Source organism: Zonotrichia leucophrys, chromosome 4 (assembly GCF_028769735.1).
Source record: "Zonotrichia leucophrys gambelii isolate GWCS_2022_RI chromosome 4, RI_Zleu_2.0, whole genome shotgun sequence".
NCBI lineage: Eukaryota > Metazoa > Chordata > Aves > Passeriformes > Passerellidae > Zonotrichia > Zonotrichia leucophrys.
The window spans coordinates 60,533,463-60,558,397 of record NC_088173.1 but is presented as its reverse complement, the minus strand read 5'-3'; the positions used below and the strand labels follow the sequence as shown (position 1 = coordinate 60,558,397).

The following is a 24,935-nucleotide window of genomic DNA, read 5'->3' as shown; positions in this document are numbered from 1 at the left end:
ATTTTGTGGAGTGGGAAATAAGGCAGAGAGGAAGGCTGATGAGACAGTATTTTGGCTTTCTACAATAGGCAAAGTTGCATAGTCTTCTGTGGGTTTTTAGCATTCTATTTGTTGAAGGTGTATATCTTGGTGCTTGCATGTGTTTATCAGTGTTCAGCATCACTGCACATCTCACTTGCAGTGTCTCTTGTCAGATACAAGAAGATAAAGAGCATTTGGTTGCAAGTATGGTAAGTGGTTTAAGTGACAAGTTCCCTAGGAACACTAAATAAAGTGATCTAGAGCTACCCATCTCCTCACAATGGTATCTAGCTTCTCTGTCCAAAAGTTCCCTCATTCAGTTACGTCTTCCAGTGTCTGACCTTAATAAAGTCAAGGTCTTGAAGTGAACAGCACCTCTATGCATAGTTGTGTTCCTCCAACAAACCTTGAGCTCTTTTGCACCTCTAAGGAGGCAGGGAACTGGGGAAAAATACCATTTGATCACACAGGTGACCAAAAAAATCCAAAAATCTTCATCTGTAGGAGCAAGGAGGTAGTATAGGACTTAGTTCTGACTTTTCTTAATATTTACACCTTCACAGGTCATACTGGCTTGATGTTTTTTCAGTGTAGCTCTCAAGGAGTGTCAACATATTCTCAAGAAATAAAAAACAAAGTAGTTTATCATTAGGGACTTTTATTGATCTCCATGTTGGATTGTGGGCAAGGTCTAGTCCTCCAGGTGCACAACACACAATTTCTATGACTAGAAATGTACTAATGACTAGGCCAAACCCTTTAAATGTTTTGAAAAACTCAGTGAAAAAGTCATCAATCCAAGATAGGTATCCAAGATAAATTTTATTTTAATTTGTTTAATCTTAGCAAAGTTAAAGGTTACCCAAGACAGATCTCATTTTTAGCAATCTTAATGACCATCTTCCCTGGTATTCCTATGTGACAATTGTGAATATCTTAGACAGACCAGGGAGCATGGTGGAACTGCTGTGCTGGTGGCTTGCCCTCAGAGCTGAGTAATCCCCAGTATCCTTGGCAGTGCATCAAGCTGGATGCTGGCTGCTAGGCAGAAAGAAAAGAAGCTGTTTGAAGTTTTAGAGACAAGAACATAATCACAGGGGCTAATCCTGTTGTATGTCCAGGCACTCACTCTCAAACTATATATAATGTACCTAGCTGTGGAGAGCAAAAGCTGAGCAAATTCAGCCTGCTGGTCTTGCTGCTCGGATTTCCAAGTCCATCTTCACAATAGGAACATGTCAAAAATGAAACACTTTACAAATATTAATTCATTGTCAGGAAGCCTTTGTTGTTATTTTGTCCTTCAGGGACCTGCATGACAGGTAACAAAATCAGCCAACTTTTTTAGAAGAAGCAGAAACATCAGGCTGTGGCAATCTAGCAAACAATGATACATAATGAATGTATGCCTGTACATTTTTGTGCACACTCCTTAGGCCTGATCCTAGGAGCATGTTTGAATAGTGTGACGTCTAAGTCGCTATCTTAGACCGGATTCCACTTGCATAGGGCTGAAGGATACACCCTGTAAATACAGTTTGTTTGTAGAAGCATGTGTAACTTTGAGACCTTGACGTAGGGACGTTGATGCCATTAAAATCTTGATGGTGGCTCTCCAGTAATCCGTGTCTACTTGCTGGCTAAAAGAAACCTCATCTTTTGAAGTAAAAGTGTGGTATATACGTGCCTCTGCAGTGTTCTGTTATTATTGTGAGTGTGTGAATAATCACATAGGTTCTCTGGTTAACATCTCTGTGTTTTGGGTTTTCTTCCAGAACTTTGTGCTGTCCTTTGGAAAGGAGACATTACAGACAACGGCAGTTACTCCACAGTTTCAGAAGAATGTGGATTATGTAGATTTTATCTATTTAAACATTTTAGAAAAGAAAGTTCTTAACAATTCTGAGGTTTCAGTTCAATATTTATGTTCTAAACCTTGTATTGTCAGTTTAGAAGCAGTAGCTTCCTCCGAGTTCAGGACTGGTGTGCCAGTGTATAGAAGGAGATGGAAGGATGAGAAGAACCTTTATGTTAGCAGAACTCGACAAGTACACTTGAAATTTCCAAGCATCATGGTTTACAGAGATGATTATATCATCAGAAACTCAATAATAGTGCACAGTGTGATACTGTACGCATGGATTAGCCACAGATCAGCTAGCAACTATGGTGATGAGCAGAATGAAGACTACCAGGCTGCAGTTGCCAAGAATTACACATTTTTAGAGGCAGTTCCACCCTTTGAACGGCCATATAAGGACCACAAAGTTTGTCTTCAGTGGGGTGCTGACTATTTGTGGATGCTCCAGGCCAATAGGATACCTCAGTGTCCTCATGAAACTGGTAGGTGCAATGTCACTTTTTTCCCCCAAGGAAACAAATAACATCTCTGGTAAGCTGTTAAAAAGTGCCTACTGGTAGTAAATAGTAAATATTATACATGGTGGTTTACTTGGGAAGCATTGTTGAACATGTAATCTCCATAACTGTGAGGTTAGAGTTGCAAGTTGCTGAAGCCATCCTGCTCTTCAGATTGTTTCATCACAGCTAGCCTGGAGGTTGGTAGCAGCCTGGCCCCCTATTTTCTAAGCTTTTTCAAACAATTTTAGTCAAAACCCACCAGAGTTTGTGAACATCATTCCTTTATCTTCAGATGGAGTTGTTCAGTCCCTTACTGCATTAATGCAGAATCAGTTCTGCAGTTCATGCACACATAATTTTCACACAAGTAGTTTCCTTCTGTTTAAAGTGCTGGTCTCACACTCAGAAACATATTTTCAAGTCTCTGTAGTCAGCTAAGCTTTACAGACCCTCTTTTTTTTTTCCCCTAGAACCATTATGAACAAGCATTTTAGAAAAAAATAGTAATAGTTTTAAATAAAAAATCATTTATTGCCAACAGTACAGATTACAGAAACAGCTTTGCTTTTTAGATTTTTTGAGTCCTTTTTTTTTTTCTGCCTGCCTATCTCTAGCTTTACACTTGCTGACAATTTTTTTGCTCTCAGTGAGTGCTCAAAGCAGAACCTGGAAGGAAAAAGAACATTTGTTTCTAAATGGTTCTCTCCCAGAAAATCCCATAATGCTATTTGTGTCATTTATTCTCACTACACTGGCATGTAAGTGCTCTGAAGAACTGGAAACATCTTGTTTCCTTTAAGGGCTTTCTAAAATACCTGTTGGAGACAGCATGTGATATCTGACAACAATGTGAAACATCTTATTGTCTGTATTATCTATTTCTATTACAGATTAGATCAGTTTAATAGACAATAGAAGGAAATAATATTCAAATTTTGTTTCTTAAAATAATGTAACAATTTGCTCAGGGTTTGGTTTATTTTATTGTTTTCTTAGTGGTTTTTTGTCTGGTTTTTGGGTTTCTCTAGGCAAGCTGATGATGATGGCTTTGAAGATTTTTCTCCTGTTTCTTAGGAGGGGCATCTTTATCAGTTTTGTTACAGGATTATCCATATCAGTTAAGAACAGAATTGGTATCTATGCATACATATAATATAGAGAGGCACAAATGGAGAGCAATTCCAAGAGATGTGGAGAAATGCCACTTAGGCATAACCAAAGATAGAATGAGATGTAAGTGAATAACATTAAGTAGGACTCGTTTACTAACTGGTTCTTTAAGTATCTTAGATTTAAATAAGTCTGTTCTTTCCCTGCTTCCAATTTTATCTAGAAACAGGCTCATATTCATTTTTTGTGGGTTATTTGTTCCAAGACTGTAATGTATTTTACAGCAGCAAGTGAATTTTTGTCTAAGGACTTATTGAGAGTTTGTGTTAGCTTTAAATCTGTTGTGTGATTTAAATGTTTGACTGTAGGAATGTGAGCTAATTAATTAGTTTTATGCTTTCTGTCTGTCAGATTAAAAAAGACTGTATTTTGCAGATGGTGTCCATGTTCTCGAATTTATATATGCTTCCAGTGGGGAAAAAACAGGAATTGTGAAGAAATTTGAACAGTTTGAAAACAGAGAACTTGAGACAGTCAGACAACACCAGGTTGATTATCCCATGTAAGTACAGGCAAGTAAGTGAATGGGGCTGTATTTGGTTTTTGAAGGCTATAGAATGTACTTAAACTCTTGGGCTTTACCACAAATTCAAGGAATACTGCCTACTAATTTCATAAAAGATGCAAAAGGAGCCTAGTTAGCAGTTCCTTCTGATTCCAGTTCTGGACAGGCTTAAGCTGAAGCTCAGGAAGATACTTGCAGTGTGTGTTAGTGCAGTGCTGTGTAAGAGATGCCACTGAAGGTGAAACTGAATTAGGTACAGCTAGGAGGGTGAGTTGGCTGTTACCTGCTGTCATGATCTGACTGCTGTCCCATGACTAACTAGCCTGGGGTTTTCTGCATTACAAACAGATCTGCATTTCTAACATCGTTTGCAGACCAAGAGCAGAGTAGGATTTCTTGCAAAGGCAAGCAGCATGAAGCAGCTTTATCCCTATAAATTCCCACTCTAGTTTATTTTGCACCTGACAAACAACTGGATAGAATCCTGTGCCTAGATAAGTCTTCCAGCTAGAGCTGTTTAAACTCCATTTCCTTCTACATTGCTGTGTAAGCTTTCCTATTTTGACAGGAGTACAACTCCTTATCCCCTGCACACTATTCAGTTACAGAGGAATTGCTCTTGTAAGGTCATCTTGCTCTGCTCTGGTCCCCCTTCCCAAAACTGTCACAAATCTCCTGTCATATTTTGCAACTTCAGGGGAGTAGAGATACATAAATAGACCTCCCTTCCACCAGATGCTCTCACCCTGGCAACGTTATTGCAGAAGTAGGAAATAATTACAGGAGCTGGGACTTGCCTTCTGGATTGCATTTGGCCTCAAGAAGAGTGCCAGGATGGCTTGCCAGAGAGCACAGGTTGCATGCAAATTCCTAGCTCTCAAACCATAACTGAAGCCATAAATACAGAGCAATTTTTAGCTCCTGGTCTCTTCTGGATGAGTGACAGCCTGCTGCTCTTTGCCCACCAACACAGTGCATCCTGCTTCTGGTACAGAGACACTCAAGCTCTGGTGTAGAGTATATGGAATAAATTTATGCATCTTTTTATCTGCTCCACATAGTTCTTGCCTACAAGTTCAGTGTCTTCAGTGTGTTGTGTGCTGTGGTTGTGTGACAGCCTGGGGTAGTTCTGTTAGGAAGAGGAAGAGAGTTCTTCTCTTCAGTTCTTTTTCAGTTCTGTGTATGTGAGCAGTGGTTCACCACTGTACAAAAAGGTAACAGAAGTAGATGAATCTGAGATACTTGTTTGGCTTCATCAGGGATTTGTAAAGAAAGGGAGCCTGAGATACATAATTTTTCTTTGAGCCTGCAGCAAGAACAGGCTGGGACTGTAAGGGACTGCTCATGTTGTTTGGCACTCTGCAACAGTGGGGATATGAAATGAGTCAGCATTGTCCCAAACTCTGTCCCAAGAAATGTGTCCAGAACAAACACAGTCTCAGACTGGCAATCAAGGATTAAATGGAGACTGATGCATTTGAGTTTGCTGTATTGGCAGAGATGAAAGTTGAAAAGAGCAATATATAAGCATGAACACAGGAGCAGTATTTCTAGAAGCACAGTGTTTGCCTGTAGGTCCTAGCAATCAATATACAAGTGATTGTCATTTACAAACCTTTCTACCACATCCATATACCATCTCTGGAGAAAATTGTGTTATTAGCTGTTTAAGGCATAGTTTCCATTAGGGAAAACTTAATCATCCTTGCATTTTTTTTAAGGAGAGCAGGTTTTAGGCTTTCAGACCTACAGTGGTTTAGTTTAGGAGAAGATACAAGGTACTTGTGTTAAGCAATTTTTTGAGAGAAAAGCAAGGCAAGCTGACCCAATCCTAAAGTATTATAAACAAATATTGACCATTTTTATTAATTACAGAAATGCAAAAATTTACTATCTCTTTCTAAAAGTCACTAAGAAAAGTGAACTATTTCATCAGATATGATAATAATTACAGTGCTTTGCTGAATTATACACTGGAGGTGCGATTTTCAAAGTCATTCAGCATTGACCTAACTGCTGTGGCAATGTTACAGAAATAAGTGTGATCAAATTTCTGTTAAGAGCACAGAAGCAGATTTAGTCTGGCACAGAGGAACTCCTTAAAATTAGATATTGTGGTATATATTCTGCTTTTAGTGCCTCAGCCAGGTTTGAACAGAAATTTCTAAGTACATAGTGCTGTTGGTGTTTGGTTTTTTATTTTTCACTGTTCCATAGTTTGCAGAGGCTCCACCTTTATTCATCCTGTGATACTTCTGTGACAGCTATTCATACCCATCTGTACTGTCCAAAGAATGGACTAATTTTTAACTGCTTCTCACAAGTCTGTTTTCACAGTTCACTTTTAGTACAGAAGACAGAGCTAATAGTTTTTACTGGCTTTGACAATCAAGGTGACAACACCACACATCTGGGGGTTTGGTACTGGTCTGTGTGGGGGAGGTTGGCTCCAGTTTGTCTTGGTTGTGTTTTCAGTTCCTGGGTGGTGTAGGATTTGGAAGTAGCTCTGACCTGGCATTCTGGAATTGAATTCAGATAGCACTTCCTTACTCTCTTCTCCTGTTTGTTACCGCAAAAGTCTGTGGTTAGAGATCAAAGATCCAAGAGTTTTAAGTGTGGTTTTTCTGAAGATTTGTACTGTAGAGGATGTTACAGTGTTCTGTTCTATTCTGAAGATTACATGTGTGACACAGGTTTGCTAAATTAAAGTGAAATGCATGCTTTTCAAATTATATAGAGAGCTTTCTCATCAGGAGTGGATTTTGTGTTTGCTTTTGCTCATACAGGTTCACCATTTCAATCTGGCTATATCTACTCCATCACTGTGAAAAGGACCTGTGTGGTATACTCTATTTTATTGATTCAAAAGAAATGTATGGTACTCCTGCTGTATTTCTAAATGAGGAAGGTAAGGGATATTACTAATGGCTTTCAGAAGAGGTCTAATACAGTCTTTATCGATTTGTGCCTAGGAATAACATTTATAAAAATATATTATCAGACCTATTTTGTGAAATTGATCCCTTGCAAAATGCTTCTTTTTGACTGTAGCATCTCAGTAGGAAAGTAGCCACTAAATTAACAGGAGAAAATGTAGTAGTTGCACAGCATCTAATCTTCACTAACTTCAGAAATGTCTGCTTTGTCAGGAGAATAGCCTGAATCTTTCAGCCAGGAGCATACACTGAGATATAACAGTCTCACCTCAATGAACAAGCTTTCTTATTATTACTGAAGTGTTGATTTAAATTAATCTTAATTCCTATATATACAACATGAAAATTTTTGATAATTGGAGGTAGCCTCAGAAAAAGTCAAAGTCATTCAAGGTCTTGCCTACACTGCAATGTGTAGGCAAGAACCAGTCTGTTTCCCTGATCCAGAAGAAAGTAAAGAGGTAGCACTATCTTAGTCTTGCAACACTTGCAGTGGGGGCCTGTTGTTGTCAGAAGAGGGCTGGGAGCTGGCTGGCAGGCTCACTGAAGAAATAAGCATGCAGAGTTTTAAAAGGGTACACCTGGCAATCTCATAACACATTTTTTTCCTCCTTCTTTAAGAGTTTAACAACTGACCTCTTCCTAACTGTCATTTTTGTCATTTTCATTTTCTCTGTCATGTAGCCAATTTCAATAATTAATGTATCCATTATAAGCTGGATGTTTTTCTGTGAAGAACAAAAAAAAATGGAAGTTACCAGTTTAATATGAGATTTGCCTGGTGAGGTTTTAGGGCCTGGTGAGTTTTGTTCTCAGTGTTACATTAGATTATCAAAGTAGCTTGTTCTGATCTTAAAAGTTCAGACCATGAGTGTAGCTTCTGCAGGTCCAAGAAGTGGAGGGTAGAGTCTCCTTGTGCTTGATCATTGCAGTCACATGCCGCCAGTTGAGTGCTGAGTGAATGCCATTGTTTACTGGTCCCTTGTGCTGTTTACTGCAAGCCACAACTGCTTTCTGATGTTTGAGGTCAGCTGTGACAGCCTCCCTTAGGTTTAGTCTGTTCAGTCTGTTTCACCCTGGTTTTCAGCCTGTGGTTTCATGTGGGAGCCTGGGCATCAGCATCTGAGCTGTGTAACTGAAATGTGGAGCACTATCTGTGGGACTCTGGCTTGGTGGTGCCAGATTTCTGTTGTTGGTGAGGAAGAGGGTGAAGAGGACAGAATCACTGTGAACAAAGCATTAGTAAATCCATTCTTGCTGCTAATGTTTCGGTGGTGTTTGTTTCCTTTTTCTTCCTTTTTTGCTCTCAGGTTATGTGCATATTCAGATGCATCTCATGAGAGGGGATGACCTTGCAGTGAAAACTAGCTTCAGCCTTCCTCTGAAGCAGTGGTTTCGACTGGATCTCTCCTTTAAGGGTGGACAGGTACGCTTGCTACTGAATTACAAACTGACAAACTCCTTAATAGCTGAGGCTGAGATAAACATTGTAAATTGTACATGCTCACATAGCAAAAGAATGAAAAATCTAAAACTAGAAGTTGTGAGGGGATGTTCAGACCATCCAGCTTTGGAAAATCAACATTGATTGATTGATTGATTGATTGATTAATTGAGTTAGATTGGGTGCACCCTAAGCAAGTTTTCCAATGGCACCAGGCTGTGGGGTGTAGTTGAGAGGCTGGAGGGAATGGATGCCATCCAGATGGACATGGACAGGCTGGAGAGGTGGGCCCATGTGAACCTTGTGATGTTCCACAAGTGCAAGTGTGAGGTGTTGCACCTGGGTCAGGGGAATCCCAGGCACAAACACAGGCTAGGCAGAGAGTAGATAGAGAGCAGCCCTGGGGAGAAGGATTTTGGGTTGTGGATCAACAAGAATCATTGAATCATTAAGGCTGGAAAAGACCTCAAAGATTATCAAGTCCAACCTTGGAGCAAACAGCACCGCATCAGTTAAAACCACAGTGCTGAGTGCCACATCCACTTGTTTCCTGAACACTTCAGGGATGGTGACTCCACAATTAACATGGGTAGCCTGTTCCAGTGCTTGACAACTCTTTCAGTGAAGAAATATTTCCTAACATCCAATTTAAACCTCCCCTGGAGCAACTAGACAGTGTAGTAAATGTACCCTATAACATTTCTTTTATTGTGATTAATGTTTTGTGCTCTTTTAGATTGAAGTAAGCAGTGTTGGGAAGAATTTGAAAAGACATCATCATCAATCTTTTACGTAAGCAGCATTTTCTCCTTTGTGGAGTAATATGTGTGTGTATGTTCAGATGCAGAGAATGGGGGAAGGATAGCACAGTTTATAACTGAGATTCTAATTGATTTTGAAAATGTCTGTGGTCTTTTTCTACACTATCCTTTCAAAACCAGCTTGCTTTACTGTGCTTACATTAAGCATGAGCTGAGTATTTTAATGCCATGAGTTAATGTGGCGCATGATATAGTACTAGAGTCTGATAACCCTCACTAAACTGATTGCCAGGTCAGTGGCATTAAGATCTGTCTTCAAATGAACTTTTGGCCTTACTGAAGTCTAGTTTTGCTGTTGCTGTGAGGAGTAGTATTTCAGCAGGGAAATTCTTACTTGTTTTGCTTAGTTAGAGAGAAAAATTTCTACCAAAAGTATTCACACTCTCTCTACGTAGAAATATAGAAATACAAAAATTTCTATGTAGAAATATTCTATGCAACTGAATATTTTTAAATGGGTTTTTAATTGGTTTCTTTCACTGTAATTTAAGATGGACTCTTTCTTGTGCAAATAATTAAAAAATGCCACTGTTAATAAGGGAACTATGTAACAGTGAACTGCATGGCAGACTGCCAGACTTCAGGATTGTTCCTTCTCTGCTGTGCTTTAAATCCAGAAATTGATAAGTTGCAGATGATAACTCTAGGAGACTAATAGCTTAAATTTTCATATGCTGATTTTAGAAAAGTGAAAGGGAAAGGTGCAACTGAAAAAAATGAGCTTAAGTAATGATGCCTAAAATATCAAAAGATACTTACAGGTCAGAAAAATAAAACACCCCTGTTGGTTTAATATGTTTGTAGACAAGGAATTTGTTAAATTTACTCCATAATTTGTCACACTAAATTGCAGAGTCAATTTTGAGAATAAACAAATCACAAAAGAAAAAGATACCTGGAATAAGCTTAAGACCGTCAGTTGCAGAAATTCTGAGAAATACTTACTTCTCTTTCTTCTTTCACAGTACCTCTAGATAGTCAGCTTACTTCTCTTTCATGTTCTCAAGTTTTAGGGAAGATTTCTATTATGATGACACTGCTGGATACTTTGTTCTTGGGGGCAGTGGGTACGTAAATGGTATTGAAGCCTTCTTTGGACCTGTGAAATACTATCGCCTCAATGTGCTGGAAACAGAACAGGTGAGCAAGGGCACTACTTGGAAATGCTGAAATATTAGCAGCCAACTATGACTGAGTATATTTTATTTTTTCAGATGGAGTGCTCATCTGGTGATAAACTAACTATGAAGCACAATAGTATCTGGGAACATATGTCATACATGATAATTTTCTTTTCAAATCTAGCAACATTAGTTACCATTTCAAATGCTAAAAGATAATACTTTGGGATGTGAGTGTGTTAAGCAGTTTTTGTAGATCTATATTTAATAATATAGGTACAATTATAATAATATAATATATATTTAATATTTTCACTATTGCTTTGTTCCCAGAGTTTCTGATGATACAGTGTTGGATATATTTGATTAATGTGTGGTTTTGATGAAACTGATGGTAAAAGTGGCATGGGTCTGGTCAGTTTTGGAAAGTCTTCTGTGATTTTTGGATTATGCTGACCATTTAAATAGGCAGTGATCTACTGGGGCCAGCATCAGGCTGTCTGACACACTAATAGGGTGTGCCAGATAAGCTGATTGTAGTGAACAATCTGTTTCCTTTTGTTATTTGTGTACAATGCATCTTTCTAGCTGAGCATACACAGCAACAGATACTGGAGATGCCATTTATCCATCATTTACCTTTTTACAGATTTCTAATCCTCTTCATGACAAGGACACAGTGGAACAAATTGAGCTTTACTACGAGAGATGTATGGACATTCAAGAAATAGTTTATGATTACAGATATATTGTAAGGCAAGGCGAAAAAACACACAGAAGTTGTAAGTGTTGATCTATAACATGAATTTTAAACTGTCATCTTTGGATTGTTTTCTTTCCTTTAACAATCTGAATATTGATCATCAAAAGTAAAATTAAATTCACCCATAACAATTTGAAGAGTTTAGTCTTATTACTGGTAGCTAAAACTGGGGTTTTGTCCCTGCAAATACTTTTGTGTCATGGAATAAAAATTTAAATCAATCATCTTGATATGTCTTCTCTAATAAGAGAGGTGCCTAAAGGGACAAAGAAATACTCTCAAGCTTTCATGTGTGCTATGCTATTTCCTTTCTTCCATTTCATTTTCAAAATTACCCTAAAGGAAAATGGGTGGATTTTGGTAGAATGTTTCTGCCACAGTTGCCTAACATTCAGTAATCAACAGGCTTCTACCAAAGTGTCCACTTTGGTAAAAGGAGAATGACATAGCTTAAATGTGTGCTGAAAACTAGCTTACGTTTTCTAATTTGAATTGGATTGAATGTGTTGTGACTAGATGATGGAAGAAGAAATCTTCCATCATCTAGTCTAAATGTATTCCATCCAAATCTAAATGTATTTGTAAGTGGCCTGTGCTAGCTGGGTGAGTTTTTAGCTTTGTGTTGAGGGTATGTTCATCTTGTCCATGAATTTTGAGTTTATGAGAAATTTTTTTTTCTGTCAGAAACTTCTTTTGAAGACCAAAAAGTCAGCTTTCATATCTTAAATATGTTGCTTTCTCTAGGTTACTATGAAAACTATTATTTGGAGCTGATTCACAAATATGGAGAAAAATCCAAATGTGATGCTTTCATGTGGGGAAAAGAGCTCAGGGAAAAGTACCACACTTTGTTCAAACTGTTACAAGAGATGGATTTCAGTAGTCCAGATGGTAATCATGTTTCTTTTTTTTAATTGTTCTTAAATATCTCAACAATATTTGTTGTGTAGTTTAGTATTATTTGGCTTAATTTGTTATACATGTTTTTCATATTAGCTAACTTAATAAAGGAGTGTTTAGTGGCTTATATATTGCAATATGCTGCAGATGGAAGGATGGCTTACTAGGTAGAAAGAATCATAGAAATATCCTTATTTTTTTAGTGGTCACTTTGAGATGATATTTTGGATTTTTTTCACCCTTCTTATTCAGTAATACCTTGTCTCTCTAGGAATTTTGTCTGCATTGAGAATACCATTCAGCTTGAGAAATAACAGTATCTATTATTCTGTCTATTACTCAGTTTCTGGGGAAATCGGTTCCTAATTTGAACTCTTACAACAACTGTGTGTTCTATGTTTTATTTTTGGTGTTAGAAGATGGAAGTGATACAGTTGTAGAAGTTGGCCGAAGGATATTTGAGAAGGTTGTGAAAGGTCTGTCCAGTGCCAATGGCCTCAGCAATTTGGGCTCCTCTGTCCCTCTCCTGGTGGATTCCAGTTGTTGTGGATACCATAAGGCTTCCTATTTCCTTGCAGTTATATTTGAAACAGGCCTTGGGGTGCCTGTGGATCGTATAAAGGTACCATATTTAACATGTGCTGTTATGTCTGTGAAACTAATTACCTTTAAAGACAGTTAAGAAATGAGGTGATCCATTGGATTAAAAAAAGTGAAATGGCCCTCAGATCCAAGTGGTTGAAGGGATTCTCCAATAAAGCTACTAATAAATGCCCTAATGGCAGTGATATCTTTATGAAGGCCTGGTGGTGGGAATCTTTATCCTGCTCAAGCAGAACAAGGACATCAGTGATATAATAAAGATCTAAAAATGGTAGTAAAGTGAACAGCACAGAAAGTACTGCTTTTCCCAGTCACTGTGGAGCCAGGATGAGTAAGAGCCCTTGAGTCACCCACAGTGATTTGAAGACAGGTGGGAAAAAAGTCCCAGATCAGGCAAATCTACATTGGAAAGGTTGCATAGTACAGTCAGGGAAGAAGTCTGATTTTAGAATGTGCAAAAATGTGACACTGAGTATATTATGGTCAAATGAGCAAGGGTAACCAAAGTAGAGCAGTTTTCTTTTGTAAAAAAGTGACTGTGCTTCAGACTGAACAACTGCAGAGTTTGAGAACTCCTGACCTCTTAGGCAGCTTGCAAATAACTGAAATATTTCAATGTTTTCTAGGTCAAATAAAGGGAAGGTGTTTATATGTCAGGGGAAGAATGCAACACTAAAATTGCCAACAGATACTTAATTGTGGTATAATAGTAAAATATAAAGAATAGCAGATCTGTCTGTTGCGGTTAGAGGACATTAAATCAGAAGAACCTCTTACAGGCCAATCAGAGACAAAGCTCACCTGCAATTCTTCAGAAACAAGAAACCTTAAACAGGAACCCTTTTTATACCCTAATTATAGAGTATACAGTGCTTATTATGGAGGCTGAGTAATTTCATCATTGAATCTGCTTCTGGTAGTGTAGGAACCAATTTAATATCCAGCACAGATGGGACACCATTGATTTTCTTACTGTGCAGGTGAAAAATAATAGTAGTGCTGAAAAGTTTTTTTTTGGCAAGTGTGGTGCATAGACCAATTAACATGTATCTCAAGGGAGATTTGTGCTGAAACCTTATCAGCCATCCTTCTAGTCCTGTCAGATCCCTAGGGTAAGGTTCTCAAATGCTGTTTGTTACCTTCCATATGTTTCACAGGATTCAGTGTGAAAACTCCAGCTGGCTTCAGTGGGACTGGTTAAGTCACTGCTGGGTATAAGAAGTGTCAGAGTATAAACAACACTGTAGTAAAATGATATTGAAAAACGGCTGCACATTTAGTTATGACAGAATAAATGCAATACTTGAAAAGTATTTAGAGCCTAGTTTTCCTTTCCAGTGTTTCTGTGCAAACATAAGACATTTTGACTACTTTATGGGCTGTGTTTGTTTCTGTAACTGTGTTTACATAACATAGCTAGTATATCAGCTACCAGAATGAACGTTCTGTTCCCTGGAAATTTCCTGGGAAGTGCTGAACTTGTGAAATGTGCAGTGAATTCACTCTTGTTTATGTCTGTTGATTTTTGCCAGGGACTGCTGTATAGTTTGGTTGGTGCTCAGGGGAACGAGAGACTTTCTGTGATGAATCTTGGCTATAAACATTACCAAGGGATTAATAACTATCCACTTGATTTGGAGCTGTCTTATGCTTATTACAGCAATATTGCAATAAAGACATCCCTGGATCAACACAATATAAAAGGGGAACAGGTAAAAGAATTATAAGTGTATCTGAATCTTTTTCTGTGCAAGTTTTTTTTCATATTCATGTTATGTGACCAGAAGATTTTTGTCTTGATTTACAAATATTGGCTCATCTGATTTGTGTCGCTGCCTGTGGCAGGGGTGTTGAACTAAATGGTCTTTAAAAGTCCCTTCCTGCCCAAATCATTCTGTGATCCAATGATTGTCACAAAATTCCCCAAATTATATGTAGGTATCATTACTGTGTTTCTTAAGAAGGGGGAATCAAAATCAATATCAGACTCAAATCCTCAGAATTGTCCACAAGCCTGTCTTTTATTAAAGTCCAAGCCTTATTCTTGGCCCCTGAATCCTCACTCAGACTTTTAATTATTAATATAATTGGATGTGTTTTTTAAGCAATTGATCTGCTGTTTCAATAGACAGACATCATGAAGTTCCTGCAAAAAATGAATTGTCCTCTCCATACTTTAACCTTTCTATAATCAAATGTAATTACTTGGTTGTTAAATAATTATCTGATGAAGTTACAGTAAAATAATTTCAGAATAGGCTGCTAACAGGAGGTAACACAACTTTATTTGTAAAGAATAGTCAAGAATAGTGCTAGAATCCTGGCTTATCACAAAGCATGATTATTGTACAGAAAGAGAGAGATTCTAATTGCTGAAGAACTAAAAGCTGGCAGACTTACCTAGATAAGAGTGCTGTGGGTCACGTCTTCATCAAGCTTTCTGCCAGTCTGTCTTTTTTTAATCTTTTGAAAGCAATTTCTATAGAAATATTGAAGCTTTGAAAGACTTAAATATACTTCTTTGTCATTTTTAAAACCAAAAGATGGTTTGATGGTTTTTTTTCAGTTGTTGCTGTCTTGGCATATCTTTCCAGTGTAGAATGGACTTAGTTTTGGAACAAAGCAGTAAATGTTTTGTACAGGGGATATAAGAATAATTCTTAATGCCCTGGCCAACAGAGGAGTGATGAGAATTTTAAAATCCAGAACTAATCATTTTTAGGGATAAGCAGGACATGGACAAAATTTTCATTTTGGTTGCAGATGTAGAAATCCATTGTGAAATTCATGTGGAAGTTAATTTTTTTCTGTTCACCTACTCTTCAGGCATTTGTTGAAACCATAAGACTGATGGATGATGAACTGCTAAAAGCTCAAACAAAAGAAAATGGTGATGTCTTTATGTGGTTAAAACATGAAGCAACAAGAGGAAATGCAGCTGCACAGGTATAAAGCAATAATTTTCCCCGTTCTTGGTTTTAGACACACTTAGGAATGTACATCTATAGACCATGTAGGAAAGTTGCAGAGGAGAGCAGACAGACTTTCCTCCTTCCACCCAGAATTGCTTCTTTTTTCCAAGTCCGGACTACTTGTCATGTTCCTGTTCAATAATATCCAATAACCATGCAAAAGCTGTAACAATGATGCAAGGCACAAAGGAAGAGTCTTCAAGTCTTGGCAACCTCTTTGTCTGATCCTTTTCCCTGGCTTTGTATTTGATACATTGCAATTCTGCTGCTGATCTGAGACCAGTAGCAGTATATTGTAATATTGAGCCATTTACCTGCATTAAATCTGTCACTTACCCCTGCACTTCAATCAATCCAGATTCTATGATACTGACAGCTGTAAAAATAAGTCTGTTGTAGAGTTAGCATCAGTACATTCCACCACTGAAAAGCTCTCTGAACATTCCTGTTAACCAGTTGTTTTCAAACTGTTGAGGGTATATTCTACTTTCTTCTCATGTTTGAAATGCATCTAAGCCTGCAAAAGTCTGTTCCTGCAATTCCAGTTTCAATACCAGCATTTATAGCATTACCACTTAAGTTATTTTCTTTTAGCAACGTCTGGCTCAGATGCTGTTTTGGGGCCAACAAGGAGTGGCAAAAAATCCTGAAGCTGCAATAGAATGGTATGCAAAGGGTGCAATAGAAACAGAAGATCCAGTGTTGATATATGATTACGCCATTGTGTTGTTTAAGGTAAGTTATATTTGATGTTTTCACTTCAAAATAGTCATTCCTTTAACATGATGTTTTAAGTTATCTGCAGTGACACATGGTAAGAGTGTATACAAGTGCTTTTGCATTTACTCTGAAAATCAATCAATAGGTATGAAGCTAATGTTGATTTTTACTAAAAAGAGGCACAAAAAATTTAAAAAGAGCAAGTTAAAAACAATATTACTTTATTCCTATCCATATTCAGGATCTAAATACCACCCAAATTGTGGATCGTAATTTTTCCTAGTGTCTTGTCACCTCAAGAATCCAACCAGCTAGTAAGCATAGGCTTTGGTATAGAGGTGTGGGTAAAAGTTTAATCCTTTCTTAGAATGCCCTTTATTAGGATTTTTTTTTTTTAGTTGGAAATAATTCCTCAGTTGGAATTAAATTATCCCTGCATGCAGTTAGTTTTTCCCTGCTAGAAGCAGTAGACAGAAGATACTAAACTGAAGCCTGACCGCACCTGAGTCAAATAAGGTGTATCAGCTAGGTGATGTCACCCCTAAGACATTCAAGCACTAAAGCTTAGGTGGTGAGGAACTGCTAGGTCTTCACCTCATTCCTTTGACAGTGGAGGATTTTCTCTGGAAAACGTTTGCTTAAGTTTTGCTTGTGTTAATTTTGAACGCACATAATCTGTTTCACCTGTGTGTAAAATTATTTTATGTGGACATCATAAGCATAACAGCTGTGTATTTCCTCTAGAGACACTCTAACATCCTTTTTCAGGAGAGCTGAGAGCTCTTATTCACTGCCTAACTGTGCACAACCTATGCCCCTTTAAATGCTATTTATTTTTCCTTAGTTGCTCACCCTTAAAGATCTGTGATATTATTTACCCATAAAAATCACTTGAATATACTGGTGAAATAATTGTTTCTAGACTGCATCACTGAGATTTTCTAAAGCTGTGAAGGAAGGATGAACACAAAGCTGCTTGTTTTGTTGTAACTGTTTAAAGCAGAATGACACTTAGTAGGTAATAGTATCAATATTAAAAGGCAGTTTGGATGTGCGTAAGTGAATTTTTATCAGCCTGCATTTGTAAACAATGATTGTTTCACATATCCGTTTCCTAGGGTCAAGGTGTGAAAAAGAATATAAAACTTGCATTGGAATTGATGAAGAAAGCAGCAGCCAAGGTAAAATGCAATAAATATTTCACTGTGGTAGTTCTGTACTAGGTGCTAATAGCTATGAACTCTGATTTATATAAAATGCCTTTTACATAATTCTGGGTCATACTGCTTGCTTCTTCCAGTGTTATCACCATGAATGGTGAAAACCTTATTTGCCCAAGTTGGGAGACTAGACCACTCAAAATCAGCCAAAATTTCTGTGAAAGAAAAAAAATTCTCTCTACTTATATATTGTGGAATTTGATGTTAGTTAAGTGATTTACAGACTGAATATTTGATCCAGGAGTATGTTTTTGCCTCATATTCCCAAGCATAAAGGGAGAAGACCTGGATGTCCCAAAGTCTCCTGATTTATTTCCATAGCAGGGAGAAACATTGAGCACCACAGGGCAGAGGAGCCTCACTCCATTTAATGATCTAGGACAGCCAGGTTACCCAGGCCATGATCTGGTCCTTAGAATAAAAATGAGAGTGCCTAGACCTTGAATGCATTCCTACCTCTTAGAACCAGAATTGTTAAATGACTGATTATGACAGTAGGACTTTACTGCTGACCACTATTTGAAAAGATTTGTGCCAGTTCTGGGATTCCTTTGAAATAGGAGAGACTATCTGTTCTACTACCTGTTTGGGAAAGGCTTAAATAAACTGAGAGGCTTTTATGATGTGATCAAAATACCTTTGATTCAGGATCTGAGGAACAGCTTCCTGGAAGACTCCTAGGGACATCAATTCCTTACTCTCCTTGAACTCAAATACTTGGGTTCTTGTGCTCCAATGCGCATTTTCTATACAGAAACAACATCATAATTATTGAAAAGTTTAACAGCTCTTGCATTTTAATGTGCAAGTTAGTAACACTGCTGGCATACTTACAGCCCCATATCATCCACCAGTTTATACAAGGAGGTGGTGACTCATTGGAACAACAGTAAAAACTGTCTCAAGACTTTCTCTTGAGCCAAGATGCAAAGATGCAACTTAGTAATAGCAGATAGCAATATGTTAAGCTGATCTGTATGATGTTGGTGCATTTTGAAAACAGCATTACAAAGTTCTGTGTACATTGCTTTCTATTTATTCTCAAGGAAATGTTCTAGTTTAAAAGAAGTGGGTTTTTGATTGCTAATCTCGTCAATCAGTTTCTGGGAATTCACAAGAACAAGTGTCCTGTTTAGCTTTGAAGAGGAGACAGGGGGAAAATAGTCACAGTTTGTTCTTGTAAACAAGTGAAAGTCATGGCTGAGACTCTGTAGAATAAGATGACACTGGAGTCTTATTCCTTACTGTATATGCATGGCCACAAAGGAAAGTAGTGAGGAAAAAAAGGGTTTGTAACCCCTAAGCCCATAAGTGACAAAAAGCAGAATCAAATGTGTGACCTGAGACTGCTTTTCTCCTTCCCTAAGGGCTTGCCCCAGGCAGTGAATGGATTAGGATGGTATTACCACAATTTTAAAAGAGACTACAAAAAAGCAGCCAAGCACTGGTTACTTGCTGAAGAATTGGGAAATCCAGATGCCTCATACAACCTTGGTGTCCTGTATTTGGATGGCATTTACCCTGGAGTACCTGGTAGAAATCAAGTGAGTAATTATTTAATGGTACTATTTCTTACATTAGGGCCCAAATTTAGAAGTTTTTGTCTCATTCTTGAGATTGCTCTGTTCACCCTAAGTTAGATTTTGATACCTTTTATTACAAGGAAGAATTTTACTGGGGGATTCAGTCAAATTACTTAGGGAGAGAGATGTTGCTCAAATATCTCAGTCAAAATTATATGCATGTGTTTCTGTTCTTTTTGATTTAGAAACAAAACAGGTGCAGGTTTTACCCCTTGCAGTGACAGCAGCCAGGAAGGATAGTGTGTGCTCTCACATCATGTGACCTTTCAGGTTCTCAGTTTTGGATTGGAAAGTTTCTAGGGAGGGGATTCCACAATAACTGAAAGAAGCACAACCTTGTCCCTGAACCCATGAACAGCTATGCTACATTCACACAGCTTCTGTGAGCCTCAGAGCTGCAGTGAGAGCTCTCCAATCCAGACTTGAAAATGTGACTCTTTGATACAGTCCTGGTAGACAGCAGTATTTTATTTTTCTGTGACAGAACCCATTAACATATGTGCAAAATAAATTTTCCCCTAATAGGAATGGTCTACTTTATTTATATTTGGTTTAATTAACTTAGAAGTGTATGAACAGCAGCAAAAATGTAATGAGGTAGACTGTAATAAATGTTGTCAGACCTCATACTTAAAGCTAAAAAATGTTTCCAGTGTGGCCTTTGAGTTCTGAGATCTGGATATACTCCAGACAGTGCTTATTTCTGTATTTCTGCTGCCCGCAGCAGCAGTGCTCACCCACATGTGCATCTGGCAAACACATTTTCCTTCCCCAGGGACCAAAGAACACATTTCAGAGTGGACTGATTATAAGAGTACACCTAAAAGTGCCCAGGTTTCTTTGTTCATCAAAGCCAATGGCAAGAAGGAATGTGTAGTCCATGCTCACTAACAGCAAGCATACATTGATGGTTAAAAATTTCCTGAAATAAATTATTTCTGTTTGTATGCTGGTTTGGTTTATTTACCAATTACTATTCCTGAGGGTAAAATGTGGAGTCACACAGCCTTCCCACTTCTGTAGCTTTGGCCCTGCTTACTCCATCTGTGTTATCTTCTATAAACCAGTTTCAAAGATTTGAGCACTGTAGTTGTGGTCTGCTGAACATACAGAGAGTTGCTGCTGCTCCACAGCCTTATTTGGCATCACAAGTTCTGTTCTCCAGGATACCTTAATAATCTTCCTACTAGTGAGCAATCAATTTTACTTTTGTCAGTGCATGCAAGACTTTTGTGTTAGTGAATGTTAGTTAAACATTTAGACACTTTTCTGTTTGATGTTCCATATATTACCTAACTATATGTTTTTCAAAACTTTCTCTAGCCTAAACTATTAAAAATTTAGAAGAATTCAGTTAATCTAAGTACACTAACAGTAGTTAAACTATCTTGTCCTCATTAGCTAGCTACTTATTTTTCTGCCTTTGATGAAAAGGGTCCTGAGGAAGAAATCTCAAAAAAGATTAATAATGCAGAGTTGCTAATTGTGTCTTGTTTCTTCACAGACAGTTGCTGCACGCTATTTCTATAAAGCTGCCCAAGGAGGACACATTGAAGGGACTTTGCGATGCTCTCTGTATTACATCACAGGAAATATGGAAGACTTCCCTAGAGATCCAGAAAAAGCTGTGGTGTAAGTAAGGAAAGCATTTATAAAAGGAGAATATATTTCTGATATTATTATTTTGATTATTGGTGATTTTTAAATCCATGGCGTAAATACCTTGTACTTCACAGTGCTTACCTCCATGGCAAAAGGTTCTTCTGCAGTAATATTTGATCTGCATGAGTATGTGTATTACTTAGATGACCAGTAGATTTTAAGAGATATTGAGTACTTTTACTACTTTTTTTTCCAGAACAGCTCAGAGAGATTGTATTGAAAAACTCTGAAATGTTTTATCTAACAAAGCCTCACTATTTTTTTATTTCAAGAAATATTGGTGATGTGGTAGAATTGGCATTTTGCATTGAAAATAGGCAGATAATTTTTGATAGTACCTATTAACTTTGGTTTGTTTTCTTAAAAAAACATTGCTGAGAAAAAAACATAGGATGTCTCTAATACACTTTTAGAGATGAATGGACTTCATGTACTCAGTCAATTGTTACAGGATTGATGCTGTGATTGCTGTTTAATCCCAGAGTTTGTCTTACAGAAGAAGTTAGATGATGATCTCATATCCTTTTGTGTTGTTTTAATCTACATGTGTTGGGATAACATTACTGGAGCCATGACCATTCAGGTTTTGTTTGTTCTATTCCACAGCTGGGCAAAACACATTGCAGAGAAAAATGGCTATTTGGGTCATGTAATCAGAAAAGCTCTCAATGCTTATCTGGAGCTTTCGTGGTATGTTTCTTCTGTTCTGTATATTTTCTATTTTCACTTACTTTATAGCAAGGTAAAATAATTAATAATGGGCCATCACTGCAAAGAAAAAAAAGCAGTAGCACTACAAAAATCAGTTGCAAAACCTCCATTGACATAAAGGGAAGGAGGAGTTGACCCAAAATGTAAGTCAACAGTTCTGGCATAATTAAGTGAAAAACAAGGGGTTTCTAGTGTGAAATAGTTGTATCAACTGTGGTTCTCCTGCCATAATATTTGTGTAATGTGCACTGGATTAACCAGAGGAACACCTTTCACTTTTACTATTCTCTCTATTACAAATCTTGTATTTTACCTTCTCTCTTCTGTATATTTCTGTGTCATGAGAAGTCCAGCTGCTGGATTAGATTTGTTGGGTTTTCTGTGTATGGATAGTATTGTCTTTTGTATAATAGGGGGCTATAATATCCAATGAGCCAGTCAAGAGGTTTCAAAATAGTGTCCAGGTTAATGCTCCATCTTAGCCGCCTCTGTAGGCATGAACATCAGATATTGTGTGTGCAAACATCAGACTGTCATATGTGATCAAAACAATGGCTCATTTAGTCCTGCAGCTTCCCCCTGTAAGTACTGAATTAGTGCTTCAGGTTAGGGAGATCTACAAGAAGCTGTCAGTGGAATGTTCTGGAGTAACCCATTCCTAGAAGTGTCTTTTCACTCAGTCCATCAGAGACATTTCTTCTGTAGACTTGAACTCACTTCTGAACACTGAAAAATCTCTTGATATTTTTGTAGCATGTTCTGTTGTGCAAGCCTGTGACTCTGTCCAGCTCACTTTGCAGTCCACGAGTAGATGACAGGTAGAGCATAAAGATTCCAGAAAGTCTGGGCTCAACAGCTAGGAGGGAAAATGTCCTGGAGTCCTACTTGAGATGCCAGGGTGTAAATTGCATAGGTATAAATTGTTCCACTGCCAATCCATCCAAGTAATGTGTTCTTCAGTCATTGTTTGCAGACACATGTTTTACACATCTGTATGTCATGGTAGTTTGATCTTCAAAGACTGAGGCAAAGGCTGTAAATATAATTTCTTCTCTTAGTTGCCCTTGGACACTTATGGATCAACCAATTTCCCAGCCTTCCCTTGAATTCCTTCTGTTGTCCCAGGTCTCTCTTGTTCTAGATGTTATTACAGGGCAAGTACAAGGAATAATTTGTAATCATGCAAAAGTATCTGGATAACAGGAGGTTACACCTGCTAGGTCGGTACGGGCAACTCCTTTCACAATTTGGTTTGAAGTGGTTTTGCTTAAGCAGCTACTCTTGAAGTCAAATGTGTATTTTGACTGTATCTTCCAGTTAAACAAGCCATTGAACCCTGAAACTTGCCATGGTTTTTACCTTTGTGTTTTGGATAAAATCATTAGCAGCACTACTCTTTAATAGGAAATTTCAGAAGAAAAAAAGTGTGGTTTTTTATTGTTTTGGGATTTTAAAACTACACACATGATTTTAAAGACTTCTTCTTAATTTTAAATGCGTCGTCTTCATAGTATAGAGTAGATGAGTGGCAGAGAATATGAGAGATGCTCTCATCTATATCAGAATACTGAATTGCTAGCCTGCAAATGCAATATTAAGTTTTACTACTTGCTTTACAGTCAGTGAGATGCATAAAGTCCTTAGAGGGACAGAGACTGTTTTCTATTCATACATTCAAAAGTATGAAGAGAGAAATTCTTTTTCAAAAAGCTCTGTCTTAAAAGACAAGACAAAAACAAGTGACATAAATGAAAGGTAAAGCATACCAAAGAAATACTCAGATGAATGTTAGACAGATATATACACAGGTATATATACAGATATATAGGCAGCTAAGTTAAGATATATAACATATATGCACAGACAGATATATACATGGCTAAGTTAATTATAGATTTTCTTTGAGTAGAGTCTTTCAAGAATGTTTTATCTGAAACATTTAAATATAGAATTGGGCTTAGTGTCAATTCTTCTTTCCCATCAGTCTGGCACTTAGAGTAAACACACACTGGAGCCAGTAGCTTCAATGCAAGAGGAAAAGGGCTGCAAATTTTTGAGATGCAGCCTGGCTGGTTACACCAAGCATTGCCTGTGTATGTCGCTGTTGCATGGGTTTCCCAGCCTCTTGCTCTGAAACTTTGTACCAGCATTTTCCTCATAGGCAATTTGATGCATTTGTTTAGTGCTTTTGGGGTTTTTTAACTGTAAGTAAAATACATATTATTTTTGTAAGGCTTTTCATTAATTTATTTTATCTAACATTAGGCATGAAGCTCTGCTGCATTACATTTTAGCAGCTGAAACTGGGATTGAAGTGTCACAGTCAAATTTAGCACACATCTGTGAAGAAAGACCAGTGAGTAAATGAATGCACAACTCATTATCCTGAAAGGACCCTTTGTTAATGATAATGTGTACCATTAGTCTCTTACCTGGGATATGAATGAATCAATTATTTTCTTTATAGGACCTAGCAAGAAAATACCTAGCAACTGATTGTGTCTGGAGATACTACAATTTCTCAGTTTCTCAAGTCAATGCTCCATCATTTGGTATGTATAAGGAATTTTTTCTAAATTTTAAAGTTACCTTTTCTTTTTTTTAAATTTCAAGGACTGCGTTTGTCACAACTTCTATGTGAGTAAGCAGGTTGAGGGAGGGAAGATAAATTCCTGCTAATCATTCATGTTTTGATAGGAATATCAGGGTAATTAAAGGTAATTAAAGTGGTTTATTTCAGCACAGTTTTTTTGAAAATTTCCTTTTTATTACATTAAATGGGTAAAATTGTAATAAAATAAAAAAATCTACCCCTGAGGAAGGGCTAGATGTTTAGGAGTCTGAGCAGTTGACTCAAAGTTTAAGAAAAAAAAGCAGGTGACTTTAGGAGCTCATGCTGTTTGGTTTATCAAAGGGAAAATCCAAAAGCAAATATACTTCCATATCATAATTGAGTCATGAGAAGCTAATAAAGGCTAAGGGAGTCCTTATCTAATTTATTATTAGTTTTCCTCTTAGGGTACAGAGTTTATCAACATCTGTAGAGCTTACCTTGGAGAGCTAAAGGATTCTCTAAGGTCTATTTGCAAATAAGTTACATTCCTCAGGCCTTAAATTTTACTACACCTAGGGCTTCAATGGCTAAGTCATTTTGGTGTCTCTGAAAGCTTTACTGAATATTTGAAAACATTGATCTGATTGTCTCACATCTGAATTTTTTACAGTCATTTTTAATAAGCATGTGGAAAAGTGGAGTGTAAAAATAATTTGTGCTATTCATTTAAATACACAGTGTGGGAAATTTAAAAGTGTGGAAACTGAATACCACGTGGATATAGCCTGAAGTCAGAGGAGCTGACAAACACTGTTAGCTTTTCTGAGGAGTTTGTAGACACCTTAGCAAGGTGTAGTTTGGTTGACCC

The 24,935-nt window shown here is 37.5% G+C and overlaps 1 protein-coding gene across 1 annotated transcript in view; it reads left to right on the top strand.

The window, feature by feature from the left end:
* The window catches only part of SEL1L3 (SEL1L family member 3), a 33,789-nt gene that overhangs the window by 2,470 nt on the left and 6,384 nt on the right, over positions 1-24,935 (top strand). The window contains exons 2-19 of the mRNA XM_064711906.1: positions 1,797-2,364; positions 3,928-4,054; positions 6,844-6,965; positions 8,304-8,419; positions 9,174-9,229; positions 10,266-10,398; positions 11,029-11,161; positions 11,887-12,033; positions 12,459-12,664; positions 14,178-14,357; positions 15,472-15,591; positions 16,212-16,352; positions 17,456-17,518; positions 18,925-19,101; positions 20,645-20,772; positions 21,409-21,492; positions 23,779-23,869; positions 23,981-24,065. Coding sequence (XP_064567976.1) covers positions 1,797-2,364; positions 3,928-4,054; positions 6,844-6,965; positions 8,304-8,419; positions 9,174-9,229; positions 10,266-10,398; positions 11,029-11,161; positions 11,887-12,033; positions 12,459-12,664; positions 14,178-14,357; positions 15,472-15,591; positions 16,212-16,352; positions 17,456-17,518; positions 18,925-19,101; positions 20,645-20,772; positions 21,409-21,492; positions 23,779-23,869; positions 23,981-24,065 — 2,677 coding nt within the window. The remainder of the gene's footprint in view (positions 1-1,796; positions 2,365-3,927; positions 4,055-6,843; positions 6,966-8,303; positions 8,420-9,173; positions 9,230-10,265; positions 10,399-11,028; positions 11,162-11,886; positions 12,034-12,458; positions 12,665-14,177; positions 14,358-15,471; positions 15,592-16,211; positions 16,353-17,455; positions 17,519-18,924; positions 19,102-20,644; positions 20,773-21,408; positions 21,493-23,778; positions 23,870-23,980; positions 24,066-24,935) is intronic.